The sequence below is a fragment of the Mytilus galloprovincialis genome, chromosome 3 (assembly GCF_965363235.1).
Source record: "Mytilus galloprovincialis chromosome 3, xbMytGall1.hap1.1, whole genome shotgun sequence".
Taxonomy (NCBI): domain Eukaryota; kingdom Metazoa; phylum Mollusca; class Bivalvia; order Mytilida; family Mytilidae; genus Mytilus; species Mytilus galloprovincialis.
The window spans coordinates 29,841,531-29,861,730 of record NC_134840.1 but is presented as its reverse complement, the minus strand read 5'-3'; the positions used below and the strand labels follow the sequence as shown (position 1 = coordinate 29,861,730).

The following is a 20,200-nucleotide window of genomic DNA, read 5'->3' as shown; positions in this document are numbered from 1 at the left end:
TTGTCAACCGAACAAACGAAGATTTCATCTACAAAAACTGTAAAAAGGGAAAAATCTAGTTAGAAAATAAAATGTAAACAAATACAGATCAATAGCATCTTCAGCCAAACCATCATCAGAGTAGATATAATTTATTTTATATTATCCCTTTCGTTACGCACAACTATACTTACCGACATTCTGAATGAAAAAAATAACCAACGACAACTTTTTTAAGTTGAAAATAAGATGATAATGTCATGACAAAAACGACCAAAAGGCAAACAACAGTATATAAAAAAGAACAGAAAATAAGACAGGAACCCCAATAAAAGGGGGGATGATCTTAAGTCATCCGGATGGGTTAGCAGATCGTGCTCCACAATGTGGCACCATTCGTGTTGCTCGTGTTAATATAAACCCGGTTATATAAGTCTAATTATGTATGTCACATTAGGGTGAAAGATGACGGAAGTAAGGTTACGATAGTTCTAACATGTATTTCTTCATATGTGAAACACATATAACGGTCAACCAACTCGTGATTGAGTCCATAAAATTTTCGAAAGAATGATTTCATGCCGCCCTAGCATATTATAACAACTTGGATATATATACGTCATATAAAAGTGCTGCTGGAATGTTGCTACATAGTATAATGATTTAAGGACTCACATTTCAATGTTTATATACACTATGTAATAAGTGCTTTGCTATGGAAGACTTCAAAATTCCAAACCAGAAATTGACTAAGAGAAATTATTAAGAAACTACGGTTTTGATTCCCTCAGGCATGCAAAGGTCTTTTTTGTTATAAACTGTTTCGGTTCTTATGTACACTGGTTTGGAAGGAGTTATGAGGTGGAGACGAACGAATACACTAGCACAACAATCTAAGCTGAGATGTAGTGATCAGACAAAGATTATGGTATCTACACATCAATTTTCAATCGTTTTCTCAAGAAAAGGATAAACATAATTATGTTTGGTTTTCTTCAAGCTCAATGTTTGCATTTTTAAAATACAGCACATTTCGAAATAATGTATGAATGAAATATTGGCTTTTCGATTACTCTAAGCGACAAGTCAATATTACACGTCTATGAATCGTTTAATATCAAACGGTAGTATTCTAGTAATGTATACGACCAAAAACGTTCCTTACCAAACTGTTTATACTATATTAGGAATTGGATTGCCTTCCATCGCTTTGTTGATAAATACTTTGTTATTCCGACATAAAGTAATAATGAATATAAAAAAAAAACCATGGTAAATTAATGACAAAAAAGTTTGTTTTAGACAATTTTTAAATTTGTCAAAATAAAATCTACACGAATTGTACTGTTAAAATCTGAATATTTTATTCCAGAAGAGCACCTACGTATTGCTGATGTTTAGTTTCCTGTTTTTCATACCAAATACAGAGAGTTTCGGAATGATGATGATGATGTGTCATAAACAATGCCAAACAAGATTTACGAAGTGTGTCAACAGTTGTGACTTTGTTTACGCAATAGCAAATATGGATGAAGAAGACGACTGTTTTGATAACTGCATATCTAATTTAGAGGCATGTCCACATAGCTGTAGCAATGCAATAAAGCGGTCTTTGTTTTAATTTTGATTAAAGTTAATGAATAACCTGTAAAGAATAAATATGTTTTAATGTTTATTAATGGTGCTTTTTCAGGATTGACCCTAATAATTCAAACTACTATTATTTATATGCAATAATTTGTAAAATATGAAAGTGAATTTAAAATATAACGATTAAAACACGTTGACTTGCTGTTCCTTTTCTGCAATGTTTCGAATTTTGTCATTTTCTAAATAAATTAATTCATTAATTCATTAATTTATAGCAAATAAAAATATGTTGGTGATCTTATTTTTGTTCTCACATGTGTATAAAATACTGCTTTCTAAATTGTCTTGTTGTATTTGTGTCTTTCTCTGTTGTCTAATCAATCCTTTTTAAAATTATTTTAAAAAATCGTCATAGCCCTGACTTCGATTAACAGCAACAACAAAAAACAACCCCAAAACGATAAAATACATAGATACATCATTTAATGAAATCAGTAATGACAATATATACAAAATACAACAGGGAGACCATCACGCGTAGGAAAATTGTCACACCAAACCAAGATTATCACTATTAACAGGAAAATGAACATAATTATGAAAGAGAAAATTCAAATTAAAACAATAATGATAACTTATGGCAAGGCAAATGAAAACTGACATGAACAAAATATAACCGCACAAATGTTCTTAACAAGAATACATACAGCATGCGTTATACACAGACACAATAAGTTTTACTGCTAGCCATTTGGGATCTCATAAATATATCCGTTTTCTCTAGTATCATTGTAATGTCAACACAATTTCAATTTAGGTTGGACTAAAGTCCCAAGCGTCTGCACAAAATAGCAGAAACCTGTTATCTACCGAGATAAAAAGAATAGCTGCTTCTCTTTAATATAATGTTCATGAGATTACTTTATTTCTTGAAGCTAAATGCAATAATTATGTAATGCATGGCAAGTATGCTGGAATTGACTTTCAGATCCTCTGCCAGTCATAAATGCCTACTTTTCAGAAACATTAATTTAATGAGTAACTGATACTTCCAAATAGAGAACACGAAGGCAAAATTTTAATGTCTAAACATTAAAAACAAATTGTATGCAAGTGATGTCGTAACATGATGTCGGATAGAATATTGATATTTACCCTGGTCTCATGTGGAGAGTTGGCTAATTGGCACAAGTATGTATACATGCACTCTGTTGTCGGTTATTGTTGATATCATATTTGTTTTTCGTTCATTATTTGTACTTAGATCAGGCTGTTAGTTTTGTTGTTTGAATTGTTTTACATTAGTTTTGTCTTTTCGGGGCCTTTTATAACTGACTATGAAGTATGAGATTTACTCATTGTTAATGGTCGTATCGTGGACATATAGTTGTTAATTTTTGTGTCATTTTGGTCTCTTGTTGAGAGTCGTCTCATTGGAAATCATACCACATCTTCTTATTTTTATACTTGTTATCAAATTTATTGCTCATAACTGGGGTCAGAAGATTATATCTTTCAAATGCTCCTTCCGATCATATACACAAACCTTATCGTATATTGATTTTTTGTGCCAGGCTTTGTTCGCGATTTTGCTTTTAAAAGCGACAGTGATTTTTTAGGTGCGTTCATTATCTGCGTTTCACGGTCTTAAACAATGCATCTAAGTTAACAAAAATGTTCATACTGATAAAATAGCGAAATTTCGACACACGCAAAATTTTTCTGATTTACACGGTATTAGGTAATCGCTATCGCATACTTTTCTACACTAAGGGAATATGCCAACTTCGCAAATCTGTGAAAATTTGAAAGATTTCAGTCTTTAATTCAAAATTCTGTCAATTACAAAATGACAATATGTTGGAACTATTGATGGTAGGTTTTATACTAACAACTTTAGCATATGATAGGTATTTGTTCACATTTTTTTTTCGCAAGACGTGTTTTTTTTCAAACGCATTACTCAAAATACCAAGAAGTGACCAGAGTAAAAGATGCAGGCGAGCGACACAGAAGAGCCTCAAGTTTAAATTACAATAAAGATGTCACATTCAGAAATGATAAGCTACAATATATTGTGTATTTAATAAAACAAAATTATATACCAGAATTGACTTGAAATCGGGTAGTCTATATCATGGTCTTAGATGTCTCTTTACTTTGGTTTAATTATGCATCATGAAGAGGTAGTGTATTTCTAAACATATTTTATTCCAAGACAATATATCACTGTAAATATACCATAGTAAAATTGGTACATTGTAATCTGTTCTACATTAATTGTGTAAAATGGTTAAAATAAATAAATAAATGTTATTAGTCCGTTATTTCAGCTGGAAATTCGGTACAGATCAACAATTTTCCATCATCCGTTTTCACTTCTAAATCTGCAACTAAACGCAGCTGAAAAAAAAATATCGATAAAAAACTATATTTGACAAAAACAAAACAAGAAACTCATTAGAACTGAAAACTCATCACTTTGCGTTCGAATAAATACAGTTGAAGATGTACTGATCATAAACTGTAGTTTTATATTTTGTCAGGTGCCAATATTTTTACTTTCTTGATTGAACATTGCTTGCTTAACATCCAGTTACAAATTTCATGTATATTCAGGACAGTAAGGGGATACACTTAATACAATACATATGTTTTTCAAGGTCGGAAGACTCAGATGAATAGAGAAAAATTTGAGCTGTCACTTAAAATACAACGGCATTTTGGATGGGGGCAGAAAGATTGCCTTGTAACATGCCGACGTCTAACCGTGACAAGCTTTTTTTTGGTCGGTGTGAAGAAGATAAACGCGACCAAAGTTTTTACACCCAGCCACCCTTTACTACGGAAGCGTATTAGGGACATAGAAAAAATAAAATTGGCAGTGAACTTTTTTTTCAAAGTCGATATTTTGACATTTCAAATCTCAAAATTTCGACTTCAACTCGAAATTTTAACTTTTCTTATCTTGAAATTTTGACTTTCTAAAATCTTGAAATTTCGACCTTTTTTAAAACTTGAAATTTCGACTTTTTCTAAACTCGAAATTTTGACTTCTTTTAAACTCAAAATTTCGACTTCTTTTAAAGTCTAAATTTCGACTTTTTTTAAACTCGAAATTTCGACTTTTTCTAAACTCGAAATTTCGACTTTTTCTAAACTCGAAATTTCGACTTTTTCTAAACTCGAAATTTCGACTTTTTCTAAACTCGAAATTTCGACTTCTTTTTAACTCAAAATTTCGACTTTTTTAAAACTTAAAATTTCGACTTTTCCTCAGTATTTATACGTTTGCGATTACCACATTCACAGTCATTTATATCAACGAGGCGGAGAGTCATTTACATCATAAACTTCATAATATAAAAAAGAAGATGTGGTATGATTGCCAATGAGACAACTATCCACAAAAGATTCATAAGCATATTTTAATAAACTAAAACATTTTAAAGAGGTTATTTTAGATAGAAAATCTTGTTCTTGCCAAAGAATAAATAAAATATGTTTCACGTTCAAATACATATTTCAAGTCTGGACTTCAGATATGTGTATCAAGTAACCCCGCTATTCCGACACACCTATATTACGACATACTTTTATTCAACAGTCTAATATATAAAGACAAGGGTTAATAGTTGTGTTATAAGAATGCAAACTTCCAAAACTAGAAAACTGGGGCAGCTCATTGGTCGTTCTGAATATGCATGGCATTTTGGGCTACTTGATTTACCATTGTTTAAACAAGGCAAAGTCAGTGACTTGCTATTGGTATACCAAACAGGCCTTTGCAACTGTGATGCTAAATGTCCTCAGGTCTGACGATCCTATGACAGTGTCGTGGAAACTAAAACATGGAATATGGGGGGGGGGGGGGGTGGAGGGGAGGGGGGAATTCTGTCAACATGCATGTTCTTTACGAATGGTTTCTTTAATATTAAATGCTAATCCATATCTTAAGAACAAAACCAGTTTCTGAATATAAATTTCCAAAATAAGTAAATGACGCTTTAATAATTTGCATCCATGTCTACTCCTTCTAAAATAACTGTTTGAATACTAACATCAAAGTTTTAAGAGTACTTAGAAAAAGTAAAAATTTCGAGATTTCAACAGTCGAAATTTTGAAATCAAAGTCGAAATTTCGATTTAAAAAAAAAAGTCGAAATTTTGTGTTTATTAAAAATAAGTTGAAATTTCGAGTTTAAAATAAGTCGAAATTTCGAGTTTTAAAAAAGTCGAAATTTTGAGTTTAAAATAAGTTGAAATTTCGAGTTTAAAATAAGTCGAAATTTCGAGTTTTAATTAAGTCGAAATTTTGAGTTTAAAATAAGTTGAAATTTCGAGTTTAGAATAAGTCGAAATTTCGAGTTTTAAAAAAGTCAAAATTTTGAGTTTAAAATAAGTTGAAATTTCGAGTTTTAGATAAGTCGAAATTTCGAGTTTAAAGATAGGTCGACATTTCGAGTTTTAAAAAAGTCAAAATTTCGAGTTTAAAGTGGAAATTTTGAATTTTTATATGTTGAAATTTCGAGTTTAAAAAAGTCAAAATTTCGACTTTTTGAAAAGTCGAAATTTCAAGATTTTAGAAAGTCAAAATTTCAAGTTTAAGTCAAAATTTCGGGATTTGAAAAGTCAAAATTTCAAGTTAAAGTCAAAATTTCGAGATTTGAAAAGTCAAAATTTCGACTTAGAAAAAAAAGTTCACTGCCAATTTTATTTTTTCTATGTCCCTAATACGCTTCCGTACTTTACAACAATATGTCGAATCAAATTCATTCTACTTGAAAAGTCATTAACTTTGATAAGAAATAATACTTGAGATTTCAAAAATATAACTGACCTTAGGATACGCTGATTCAACATAAATGGTATCTGTAAAAGTTGTCAATACTCCTTCTTCAATGGGACATTTTATACTATTAACGCATGCATCCTTGTTTAGTATGAAAGGCGTTTTAATTGAACCAATATATCCATAGATACTTGTAGTGGCACTTTTGATATTGTCATCTGAAAAAAAAAGCATAAATCGATTTGTTATCAAACATTGTCGTCCATTTTAATCAAATTTCTCAAGAAGTACTTTTTATCAATGATCAATCTTTTGTATAACGAATTTGTACTTTCGAGCTGAATGTTTGAAAAGCAAACAATGTATAAAGAGACATGTGGAACAACTCTGTTAAAATGATTCGAACATAATAGCCAGATTTATTCATTAAAAAGATTATAATATATTTGAAAATATATCCATTAGAATGGAAATGACCAAGAATCATATTTTTATTGTACTCGCCGCGATATAGCCTTTTTGTGCTAATGCGGCGTAAAGCAACCAACAATCAATCAATATTTTTATTGTTTCAAAAGATTGGGCTACATATCTACTTTAATGAATATATACATGTAGGTCAACCAGGTACACATTTAATACAAGACAGAGAAATGCATTTAAGCCAATGGAGATTTTTTTTTACAGAATTTACTCCTTAAATACTTACTTTGAGTGTATTTATTGTAGAATAGCTGACTGTCAAGTTTAACAAATGCTTCATCGTTTTTTTAATCATATTTTGGTGTATATGATAGTACGTTGCGTACATGTGTTACTAGTTTAAGTTTCTAATGTTTATACTAATGTAATACAATTTCTCTTTTTCCATGATGTAAGAAATTGAAAGTACAAATGGCGTAAGTAAAACTTATGGTCAGGTTGTTCTTTTTAATCCAAACAGTGTCTAACCCGAATGGTGTCAGTCGTTATATTCTGCCGATCTACGACTGCTACATTGCCTTGATAGGCTATAGGCCGCTTAGCTGGACGACGTATAATTATTCGAGTTGAACAGTTTAACCGACATTCACATTTGTATAATGATTCACAAAACTGATGAAATGAATAAAAGAATACTTACTTGGTGTCAGTTGAACAGTCAGTGTTACATTTGTATTCCTTTTAAAGAGACATGGGCCTTTAGGACAACCAGACACTTCAAAAGTACTTATTATGGCTGCACTCGATCCTTTAAAATAATATTACAATGCACAAGTTAATACATGACAATAATATACAGATCGTTATCGTTACTGGCACGGAACATCATCGTCATCATCAATACACACGTCATCGTCACAGAATTGTATGACTTTTCAAACTTTCTTTTTCTCTTTTTTCTCTCTCTCCTCTTTTTACCTATGAAAACTAGTATTATATTCTATAAACTGTTTGCTTTATATGCATGTCCATTATATTATACTGTTATTGTAACTTTATATTGAATTATGGAGAAGACTTCATAAGTATGATTTACTTGTATCTAATCCATTTTGCCTTAATTCAGCAAATAAGATATGTTTAAACTAATGTACAGATTGAATTACCCCCATAACATTTCAAATTTATTTCATTATTTGTCAACATTCTCATAAGTAGGATGTACAGTAAGGCGTAATGAATCGAAAGCTTTTCTGAATTAAAAAAAAAAAAAGATGTCATAAATAAAAATTTATTTGAATGCAACTCGAAAGGTATTCAGATCTATCTTAGTAGTTATTATTGAACCTTGTAAAGCAATGTCACCATTAAAACGAATATTACGTATATTGCAAAAATAATGTAATACAAGAGTGAGGAATAAACATACCACAGTCCTTGAATTCAGTTCCAACTGCACCAAATATAAATTGTGCTAGTATAGACCATACATGCAGAAACACACGCAAGATCGATGCCATCTTTACAAATCATTACAAGAAAATAGCCACAAAATTAATTTATATACTTTTCAAGTATTAAAAATTAGTCTTTGGACATTCACTAGTCGAATCAAATTACGAGATTACAAGTCCCGATAGATTGAACCATCAGGCGATATAAATGATAGGTTAATTTATGTGTCTTTACTTTTAATATTGTTCGTCAAGTACACAGCTACTTTTGCATAGGTACTCTTTTTGTACTTAAAATCTGTAGTACTTAAAATATTGGTACATAAATAATTCTAGCAATGATCATAGTATTCCATGTTTGGACATCATAATTTTATGAGATTTGAAATTGACAAACTTTCTAAATGCTGAAAATGTAAGCGTGCAACCAAAAATCTGTAGTACTTAAATTTCAAGTACAGATCAAGTACGGTAAAATACAGAAAATATTAAAAGTAGATTCTCAGTACTACAGATTTCTGGTACAGAAATAGTACCTTTGCAAAAAGTAGCTGTGTAGCCCATGTAGAAAGCTTGGTGGATATCGTTCATATCTGGTTTAAAAGAATTATAAATGCATATCAAATGAAAAAAAAAGACACTCGAAATATTTACTCATTCAATTTTTAAAACACATAGTTAAGATAGATGTACATGTGAAAACTAAAAGACAAAATAAAATAATGGTGATAATATAAAACATCACAGGTTTTTCAATTGTGAATCATGATATTTTAGCATAGGTTGACCGTTAATGAAATAGTCAGTCAGTATTCTGGACTTGCAAAAAAAAAAAAAATAAATAAACACGCGTGTTATCATAAAGTCTGCAATAGCTTAAAATTTGGAAATGTATACAGATAAATACACGGTGAGGGGTTGCAATTATTTTCTGTATACTATAACCAAATCATTTTTTGTCAATAGAAGTTTTAGAGGGGATATTGCGTTTAGGAATTTTCTGATGTCAATTGATGCATGTTGTATTACGGATTTCTTTACGAAAATGATTCATCTTGACCATTTTATCCACGAATGGATTAAAGTTTTTACATGAATGGATATTATTTAACAATTAACCATCATTCCGTTTATCAGGACGCTTAATAACCAAAACGAAGCAAATGTCTTTTCACTGTCGAATGTTACGGCTAGATATAAGTATACAATTCTGATGTCTGAAACTATGATATCGCCATAACTCAGTCGATTGACGGCAGTATCGTCATTTCAGTTGTCGAAGGTAATTTCATCGAAAGTATACAATGCTGAAGGCAGTACGGATGCCTATAATTGCTTACATCAACTTCATTTGAACTTGGTAAATAGTTGTCTCATTGACAATTATACTAAATTTCCTTATTTTCATAATGTAGTGTAATTGATAACCGACTGGATGCATTCTAAACTGAATTCCTTAGTTTTTTTTTATACAAGTATTTGTTTTCTTTCATAAAAAATTACACTCGTTACCATAAAACAACTCATAAGTTCATAAACCTAGATGATAACAAAATAAACGCCGCATATTTCAAAAATAGGTTTTCGTTCGTCTTTGGTGTCTTAATCAAATAAGATAATACAATTGTAAGTTATAGATAAGATATGGTGTGATCAGAAAAAGAAACGAGGAAATAATGGCGTGATATGTTATCAAATTTGTGTATTCATAATTTATATTCTCAACCCTGTAAAACTTTCAGTTTGTATACATTTTTATGAAAGTTCCAGTAGGATATTTTACAGTTACACGTATTCCAATATGAGGTGATTTTCAGCCGAGGAATGCTATTATGTACGTGTCAAATAGTGACCGTACCATTTTTGATCTGGTTCCATGTGACAATATTTCGCAATGGCATGAACAACATAGATAAGGTTAGTAGTAATTACTCTTATCTTTCTTCTTCCTTTCTCGTGTGACCAGTAGATCGTCATGATGTCCCTTAAAATTGTGGTTGTTATTTTGTGTTTTGTAGTACTGCAGTTAGTCTCTGCAACAGTCTTCAAAGATTGTGGTAGGTTCATTTTTGTTTGGAACCCTTTTTATGTCATTTTTGTTTCGTGCACATGTTAATTCAGCAAAGCAATCAAGTAAATGAGTTGAATAACTCAAGCACATTACAATTGCTTAACTGCTTCTTAATTAAGAAGTATTTCAACGTTAGAGGCCAATGTTCAAGAGTAAAATGCTTTTGCTAAGCTGAATAAAGAGGTATAATTCTATAATTAAATAATTTATTAATTGGTTGTTTGTAACACCTGTAACGTCCAGTGAATGATTTCGTGAATATAATGGACGATTACAATTTTTCAACTTTACGACAAATTCATTATTTTAGAAAATGCTAAAGGATATGCCAAATGCTTCAGGCAGATTATTTAACTGTTGTCGAACCGTATATTAGATAGCGGCAGAAAAAAATCTTTCTTCATCAGGTCATTAAAGGACACCTGAAAGGTTATCGGAAGGTTTTTGTACGTTAGAGATAGCACAAGACTCATTCAAAGAGTGAAATATTTGAGACCTATTGATTCATGCCACTTTAGTCTAAGTAGTTTTCTATTCTGCTACTATAAATACCGGTGTCCTATGTTAATTTGAAAAATTTAATCCCTTGTCTGATGTGATTATTGCATATAAGGATTGACATCATGCAGTGTTGTCCTTTGGATTCGCCAAAGCACAATTTCTATAAAGCAGACGATTGTTATAAAGAATTTCTGATAATAATCAACTCAATAATAACATTAACGGTACCAAATTTCCTGCACCAGATACGCATTTCGACAAGACATGTCTCTTCAGTGATGCTCGTGGCCAAAATATTTGATATCCAAAGCTTAAATAAAAGATGAAGAGCTATAATCCAAAAGGTCCAAAAAGTATGGCCAAATCCGTGAAAGGAATCAGAACTTTGCATGAAAGAGATACATTCCTTAATTTATAAAAGTTTCTACATTTTGTAACAGCAAATTTTAATAACACAAAAAAATCCGTATTTCCATGTTAGTACCGAAGTACTAGCTACTGGGCTGGTGATACCCTCGGGGACTAACAGTTCACCGGCAGAGGCATCGACCCAGTGGTAGTAATAACACTAACAGTACCAAATATCCTGCACCAGATGCGCATTTCGACAATACATGTCTCTTCAGTTATGCTCATGGCCAAAATATTTGAAATCCAAAGCTTATATAAAAGATTAATAGCTATATAATCCAAATGGTTCAAAAAGTTTAGCCAAATCTGTGAAAGGAATCAGAGATTTGCATGAGGGAGATACATTCCTTAATTTATAATAGTGTCTTACATTTTGTAACAGCAAATTTTAATAACACAAAAAAAATCCGTATTTCCATGCCAGTACCGAATTACTGGCTACTGGGCTGGTGATACCCTCGGGGACTAACAGTCCACCAGCAGAGGCATCGACCTAGTGGTAGTAATAACATTAACGGTACCAAATTTCCTGTACCAGATGCGCATTTCGACAATACATGTCTCTTCAGTTATGCTCGTGGCCAAGATATTTAAAATCCAATGCTTATGTAAAAGATGAAGAGTTATAATCCAAAAGGTTCAAAAAGTATATCCAAATCCGTGAAAGGAATCAGAGCTTTGCATGAGGGAGATCCATTCCTGTATTTATAATAATTTGTAATATTTTGTAACAGCAAATTTTAATAACACAAAAAAATCCATATTTTTATGCCAGTACCGAAGAACTGGCTATTGGGCTGGTGATATCCTCGGGGACTAACAGTCCGCCAGCAGAGGCATCGACCCAGTGGTAGTAATAACATTAGCGATACCAAATTTCCTACACCAGATGCGCATTTCGACAATTCATGTCTCTTCTGTGATTCTCGTGGCCAAAATATTTGAAATCCAAAGCTTATATAAAAGATGAAGAGCTATAATTCAAAAGGTCCAAAAAGTATAGCCAAATCCGAGACAGTGGCGTAGCTTGCATGTATGCTCAGATGCTCAAGCATCCACATCATTTTGACAGGAAAAAAATATAAATAAAGATATGTTCGCAGCAGTTAAACTCGGAGGTATCCGTATGTAACAAAGGTTAGGATATGAGGATAGCATCCAGTTATTTCCGATGAAGTATGGGTGGTCTTTTATTAAGGATAATTTAGTTCATGTAATAAAACAAGATATCGCAGAAAAGTGTTCTCGATTTTTTTCGTACGTCGTCGGCTACGGCAAGTGCAGAAAATGATGCACATATCCTCAGACATGTTTCATCTGAAATTGAGCCTAGCGGAGCGATAGCTTCTACAACTGACTAACAACATAACTGACAACTAAACCACCATATCCTGATATCGTTTCCTGTGAAATGAACGACGACGTGAAAAAAAACTAATCTGTAATAGATTGTGATCATTCCTAGGCTTATCAGAAAATTCCAGTTCCTATCTAGGTCCACATATTAATTTTATTTTCAATAAAAGAACAAAGTTCCTATGTCCCCTGCATTGCACATATTTTATGTAACCAATGAACAAGAGCAATAACTAATAAAAATTAATGTTTTTCCTTTTCCTTTTATTTTTATAATGGAGAAATAAAAGCTTTAGAGAAAATGCAATGGGATTTCCATTTTAATTTTTATTTCAAAAGGTCAAAGCTTAGGACTTATTTTCGAAATTGTCATTGCTGATGTTATAAAAATCTGGCAAGAATTGTACACATGAGAGTGCAAACAAGACCGGATGGACTGACACCAGGTATTTCGATGATGTCCCCTGCGACGCGTTAATGGGGTCACTTCAGTTCCTATATTCCGAAGTGCCGCTGTGATAGGGCCGTTTTTTGAGAAATGCTAGAAAAGGGGATCACTTCAGTTCCTTTATACAGAAGTGCCGCTTTGATAGGGCCATTTATGAGATGTCAAATATTATTATAAGATTGGTGGGAAACTTTTTCATCAAATAAATAAATTATGAATTTCATTAAGTTTCGAGAATTTCTAGAAAACATTAGAATTATGTTTGAAATATAATTATATGAATTGGTGGGTATTTTAAAATTAAACAAAAATCTATATAACCAGTGTCGGATTCTATGGGAGCAAATGTGCCTACAGGAACAATGTCTGAAAAAAATATAATTTTCTGCATAAAATAGTCCAAAAAAAAATTCGCCTCGCTCCGCTCGGCGAAGGCATCCACATCATTTCAACCCTGGCTACGTCACTGCGAGAAAGGAATCAGGGCTTTCAATAAACTTTAAAACAGAAAACATACATTTAAGTTTAAGGAGGTTAGACGTAATGAAACCTTTATGTTTGTTTAGGAACAAATGCAGGTACCCTTGCAAGTGTAGATGTTTCAGATTGTCCTCAAAATACAGTTCCATGTCCGTTTAAGAGGGGAGCAAATGTAACGTTGGTTGTTAAACTGACACCAAGTAAGTTTTAAAATTTAATCTAATGCAAAGTTTATAAATATGTTTATAGTTTTATAAATTAATTTTAATTGTATTCTCACGTGGAAAAAGACTTCTTCCAGAACTGCATTCATGAAAATGAATTCCTAGAAAGAAAAAAATTAGAAAAATAAACGTTTACTGACATGTAGGAAAAATATGTATTGTTACTGATTATTACACACATATTAATTGATACACATAGCAACTCGGTACATTCTTAAATGTCAACAAAGGCTTACTACAACAACAACAACAACAACAAATTTATTAGTCCAAATTAGTTTAGGAATATACCATCTGAAAATTCTTTGTAATCTCCAATAGACATATGAATGCTATCAAATGCTTACATGATCTTACATATACGGCTTATCTCTTTTTCTTTTTTATGATTTTTGTTTTATGATAATATTTTATTAAATAAAGAAGTTAAAAGGGTTGTTTGCACATAACGGGAGAATATGGCATGACGTAAATCACATTTCTAACAAATCTATATGTACGTTGCTCGTTTTGTTTTATTTAAAGAAAAAAAAAACAACACCAAATTAGCTCATTTTATAGTTTCGATGTCCTGCACATGTTTTTCCAATTTTATTTGCTTCTGTCATTGCAAAGTATAATTTGGGCAAAATAGCCTTCAAAATGTAATATAAATATCTTTAATAATTATAATTGGGGATCCCATTAATTCTGTCTTTTCCAATGAAACGAAAGACGTACTGTCACTTCCACACACATTTGTTCAAATAGGGAGTATATTTATACCTAGTGAAAATTGGAATGTTATATTAAAAACATGAAAATCAAAGTATAATTCATGCCTACAAGAATCTTATAAACCTGGTTTGTAATGAAGCACTGAATTAAATGTTTAAAATTACGACAAACTGTGTTCGAAATGCGCAAACACTAATTATCCTTTAGTAAGACACATGTATCTTGGCGTGTAATATAATAGTATACATACATCATTGTATGTTTTTATTTTCCTTCTGCACAAGCAGTATGCAAATTTTCGTGGACAGATTGGTTATTAAAGTAATGGTATGCTTAATCATAAAAAATTATCGTCGGTGTTAATGTATACTTAAGTTTAAATTATCTTTTCAGCCGAAGCCTCAAAAGGAGCAACATTAAATCTTTACGGCATAATTGCTGGAATAAAAACGCCTTTTCAAACAAAGGTAGATGCTTGTAAAAGCGACATAACTTGTCCTATTACTCAGGGACAAGCAACAACATTCACAGCTGTAGTTTATGTTCAACCAGCATATCCAAAGGTGAGGGTGCAGTTATGATTAGTACATCTGTAAATGGATTGATTTGTAATAATTTAGAGAAGTTGATCAAAACATGATAAAATGACAGAGGGGTGGACAAGGATTTTTTTAAAAGTAAAACATTGAGAAAAACAGATAATACCAACTTCAAAATGGCGAAAAATACTTGAGGAATAATTCTTTTCTTTGTTTTTTCAGAACTTAACAATAATAACGATATTTTTATTATCGAATATTGAAGCAAAATCACATTTGTAACATAGGCATAAACGATATCTTAATTAAATGTGAACGCATTTGCTAAGTTTTCTCTCGCTATCATTTTATGAGCCATTCTCTGTAAACAACACATTTTCTGATATAGAGTTGGAAAGAGAGTACCTCAAAATTTAATAAAACTTCATACTTTATACTCCCATATTAAATATATTTGAAATTTGGTGTTAGAAACAACCTTTATGGCATACTGAAACAAACAAATAGTTATCAAAGGAACCAGGGTTATAATCTAATACGCCAGACGCACATTTCGTGTACATAAGACTCATCCGTGAAGCTCAGATCAAAATAGTAAAATAAGCCAAACATGTACAAAGTTGAATAGCATAGAGGACTAAGAATTCCAAAAAGTTGTGCCAATAAGTGTAAGGTGATATATGCCTGGGATAAGAAAATCCTTAGTATTTCGAAAAATTCATACTTTTGCAAACAGGAAATTTATAAAATTACCACATAATTGATATTCATGTCAACACCGAATTAAAACCGATGCACTTGAGGGTTTTTTCTTTGGATAGAAACGAAGACTATGGGACAGTGCATTAAAATTGAACATATTTAAGAACATACTTTTAATATCAGTCAGAAAATGTTTGTCTCATTAGATCAACAACAAAATCTAAGTATCTATTCAGGTATACAAGCGAGTAATGAAAGTTATTTCATAGGCCAATTTCATTTAATTAATAAGCCATATTTGCTAAATTATGTACATTTTGTTAGTTAACGGATCATGGTAAATAAGGAGGGATGAATGGACAATCATTAACAAATTCCCCTTCATTATGTGTTTAAACTCCTTGTCCATTTTTGTCGAATGATGCATGAAGCCATCAAAAGATTGAACTATTGAGAGATATTGTGAGAGATATTGTTAATGTTATAAGGATGTTCTTATCACAAGCAAAAAACCCTAGCCGTATTTGGCACAACCTTTTTCAACTTTTGATTCTCAGAGCAGTACAACTTTGTCCCCCTTTTTTTGACTTTCGAACTTTTATATCTGGGCGTCACTGGTAAGTCTTGTTTGGACGAGGCGCGTTTTTGACGTAATGAATTTTAAACCTGATGCCTTTTGTTATCTATTATTAATGTGTTTCTATGCATAATACGTTCTGCTATTTATTTGTATTGTAGTCCTGTATTATTATGTTGTCATTTTGATGTTATATTTAACAATGCCATCGAAGTGTGAGGTTTGGCATGTCACAAAACCAGGTTCAATCCACCATTTTTTTCTTTAAAAATGTCCTGTACCAAGTCAGGAAAATGGCAATTGTTATATCATAGTTCGTTTGTGTGTGTGTAACATTTTTACGTTGTGTTTCCGTTGTGTCGTTTGTTTTCTCCTATTTTTGAGTGTGAATTCACATTACTATAAGACGTGTCACGGTACTTTTCTATCCCAAATTCATGTATTTGGTTTTGATGTTATATTGGTTATTCTCATCGGATGTTGTCTAATGCTTAGTCCGTTGCTGTGTGTGTTACATTTTAATGTTGTGTCGTTGTTCTCCTCTAATATTTAATGCGTTTCCCTCAGTTTTAGTTTGTTACCCCGATTTTGTTTTTTGTCTATAAATTTATGAGTTTTTAACAGCGGTATACTACTGTTGCCTTTATTTAAATCACGTGTATTTCATTATGTATTCCTATTAAATAGGAATATTCTGTAATAGTTGATCGAGTTGATATTTAATATCAAACTACCAAATAGCATGTGAATAGTTATTTATATTATTTTGTTTCAGCTCCGCCTAGTGGTAGATGTAGAATTGACATCAGATGATGGCAAATTTCTTGTTTGTGTCCAAGTTCCTGCTGAAATAACAGATTAGTCTATAATAATGCTTTGCTTGCTAACATATTATTGTCTTACTTATAAACAATATCTCATACGTATTGTTCTAAATTGAATAAAACTTAAATATGCCTAGAGTAGAAATAAAACAATAAACGTGTTTTAATTGTTGTGTCTATCGGAAACATGTTGTTCAATCCTTTGTTCTAAGATGAATAAAAACTCCCCAAACAATACTGAACTCCTAGGTAAATTTAACAAGGAAAATATGCTGTACCCATACTTTGACTATTTTATTTAGTATGTCTGTTTAGTTCACGCATCATTGTAAATATAACGGAATTTGATGAGACTGTCATCAAAGTGAAAGGTTTAGCGCTTTAAAACCAGGTTTAATTCACCATTTTCTACATTTAAAAATGCCTGTACCAATTCTGGAATATGACAGTTCTTGTCCATTCGTTTTTTATGTGTTTTGTCATTTGATTTTGCCATGTGGTTATGGACTGTCATATTCCTGATTTGGTATATGAAGTTTCTGAAGAAAATAATCGATTAAACCTGATTTCATACCTAGCTAAATCTCCCAACAACATCAGACTTCTAATTTTCCTAACCAGTCGTAAAATATTAAAGGTACAAGTGTGGTAATTCGTTTTTAAGAAACAAGTATACGCAAAATACCAAACTAAAAGAAGTACATAAAAACTAACAAATCAAACAAAGACCATTTCAACCAAGGGAAAGCATGGAAAACAACTGTCATATTCCTGAGTAGGTACAGGATTTTTCTGATGAAAAACTTGGTGAAACCTGATTTCATACCTAGATAAACATTTCACATACTAGTAATATATCATTTCTAATTTTCCGAACCAGACGTAACATTCTAAAAACAGGTAGATTCGTTTTTCCGAAACAAGTATCAACAAAATACTGAACTCAAAGGTAAATTAAAAAAAAAGAAGTTCATACAAACTAACAAAATCAAAAGTAAGTTTTTATCAACATAATGAAGGCACAGACATGTAGTTTCGTTTGTTAGAAACAAGTCGGAAGAAACATCATTAGTGTACCGTGGATTTACTTTCCGAATCCAAAGAACACTTAAGTTCTATTGAATAATTTTCATAACAGCGTGGACAAGCGCAATACTTATGTTGGTAAAAGTATCTTTAACTTGTTTTTGACCGACTATCGATAACAGCTATTTTACGCTCACTTAGTTTGTCGGAGATTTAAACAGAATACAACAGTAAAGTACATGCAGGTGCACGAAAAGAAAGAAATAAAGTTTAATATTCAACATTTAAATCAACACACTAGATTTAGTCCTCTGCTAGTTATACGTATTATTTGATGTAGGAGTTCAGAAACTTCGGAGACCCCACAGTTTAAATTCTATAACACGTACGATATGACAAGTGGGATTTACAGACGAACAATCACCTAATCTGACCCAGTCAATTGATAACGTGAGCGTATGAAAAAATGGTCTTGTCCACGCTGTTATGAAAACGATTCTATTTCATGGCGATGCATCGTAAAAAAATGTAACCGCTAGATTCCTTTTTTTCAATTTTTTTTGGACATCACTACGCTCAACAGAATCTAGGCGTACTAGAAACGGTCAGGAATCACTCCATGCTACTACACTACTTGCATTTTTTAAAGAAATAAGCACGTTACGACCAATCTTTAAATTTGATATATTTTTACATTTTTATATGTATATTTCAAGAAATAAGTGCTTATATGCATTATAAAACGGACGTATCGTACTAAAATGTTGTATGGGAGATGAAAAGAGTTATTGGTTCACCGATACGTTTAGATTCAAAACACATACATGTATATGGTTTTTTTTTATGAACAACCGTTTGTGACAAATTCGCCTTAGAGTGAATTTTACCATAATATACGTTCTTTATAATTTCCTCAAAACGACGAATTTAATATCCTTAAAATTTTTATGGCAAGTTATAACCACTTTAATAAATTAATTCTAGTTTATCTTTAGAGATAAATCGAGATTAACTCATCTTTTATTTCCACACTACTTCTATTTCCACGAGCATTAGAGAATAACTTTATGACACTTATTCAAAAAGGCACCACCGATCATTCAGTGCAACTATTGATATAGAAAGTATAACTAAATAAAAGAAATTGTTATCAAGGATGTGAATTTTCACTGATTTTGAATTATCTGAAAAGACAGCATCACGGTCTGAATTGAAATTAATAAGTTTTTTCATTGCCTTTCATGCAGATCGGTAGGTCACATTAGTCTATGCATCATATACTTATGTACCCCGAGACGGAATATAAGTATAAATTTATGCACACTGAATATATATATAAGAATACATTTTAATCCTTTTACGAAATGAAAGGTGTTATAATCATGATAATCCTTGTCACGTTTTAGTTAATAATCAACTCATAGTTTAGGATGATGATATTTCAACAACTTACGTTTCATATTTGTTCGAAAACGGTTCATAAAATATAGGTTTTGAAAACTATTTTTGTTTGATTCGACACACGTGACAAAGCATTAATCAGATCCTGATTTGTATAAACATCAACATATAAAGCCTTAGATAAAGTATTCAAAATATGCCCTTTTACTTGTCCTTGGTTAAATTAAAGCATAATTTCTGCTAAAAATTGAAAACAGCAACATTCATTTTTTTTAAATATTGAAGTTAATAATTCCGATATTTAAGTTGATAATATAATTTTAAGATAAAAGTCGTATCATCAAGATTCAAGAAATAAAAATAAACACTATATTCTTTATACGCGCATGTGTACTACTAGATAACCTGTTGGTGACTTACTTAGAAATAGAAAACAAAAATGAGATAGATTTCTACAAATGCACACCGAATATCATTTAAACAAAAACCAAGTTAAAAACGCTAAATTTTTACATAAATAATAGTATAAAATTTAAAACTATTAAGATTAAAAATTTCAAATTTTAAACAACTGAGATCACTGGTAGAGTAAAATTTTTAATTTTATAATCTAAATTTTAATATTTTTAAATGAAAGGATTGCATCATGTATACTGTATATATAATTGATCAGTTACAATCTTTG

At 31.3% G+C, this 20,200-nt stretch overlaps 2 protein-coding genes across 2 annotated transcripts; one reads left to right on the top strand and one right to left on the bottom strand.

The window, feature by feature from the left end:
• Positions 1-3,619: 3,619 nt before the first annotated feature.
• Positions 3,620-8,406, bottom strand: LOC143067656 (NPC intracellular cholesterol transporter 2 homolog a-like). Its single transcript, XM_076241089.1, has 4 exons — positions 8,214-8,406; positions 7,485-7,592; positions 6,410-6,579; positions 3,620-3,972 (listed from the first exon to the last, which is right to left on the bottom strand). Exons 1-4 carry the CDS (start codon positions 8,302-8,304, stop codon positions 3,886-3,888), a joined length of 456 nt encoding a protein of 151 aa, XP_076097204.1. The 5' UTR covers positions 8,305-8,406; the 3' UTR covers positions 3,620-3,885.
• A 1,735-nt stretch (positions 8,407-10,141) lies between these two features.
• Positions 10,142-17,250, top strand: LOC143067657 (NPC intracellular cholesterol transporter 2-like). The gene is made up of 4 exons (XM_076241090.1): positions 10,142-10,295; positions 13,592-13,705; positions 14,840-15,009; positions 17,040-17,250. Exons 1-4 carry the CDS (start codon positions 10,214-10,216, stop codon positions 17,124-17,126), a joined length of 453 nt encoding a protein of 150 aa, XP_076097205.1. The 5' UTR covers positions 10,142-10,213; the 3' UTR covers positions 17,127-17,250.
• The last annotated feature ends 2,950 nt before the right edge of the window (positions 17,251-20,200 follow it).

What these genes read in the sequence shown, in the direction of transcription:
- LOC143067656 (XM_076241089.1), bottom strand. Translation starts at nt 8,304, where the DNA reads ATGGCATCGATCTTGCGTGTGTTTCTGCATGTATGGTCTATACTAGCA. An exon ending in AACTGAATTCAAGGACTGTG is followed by an intron (nt 7,593 to 8,213) that starts GTATGTTTATTC and finishes ATTATTTTAAAG; the next exon opens with GATCGAGTGCAGCCATAATA. An exon ending in GACTGTTCAACTGACACCAA is followed by an intron (nt 6,580 to 7,484) that starts GTAAGTATTCTT and finishes TTTTTTTTTCAG; the next exon opens with ATGACAATATCAAAAGTGCC.
- LOC143067657 (XM_076241090.1), top strand. Translation starts at nt 10,214, where the DNA reads ATGATGTCCCTTAAAATTGTGGTTGTTATTTTGTGTTTTGTAGTACTG. An exon ending in GGTTGTTAAACTGACACCAA is followed by an intron (nt 13,706 to 14,839) that starts GTAAGTTTTAAA and finishes TTATCTTTTCAG; the next exon opens with CCGAAGCCTCAAAAGGAGCA. An exon ending in TTCAACCAGCATATCCAAAG is followed by an intron (nt 15,010 to 17,039) that starts GTGAGGGTGCAG and finishes ATTTTGTTTCAG; the next exon opens with CTCCGCCTAGTGGTAGATGT.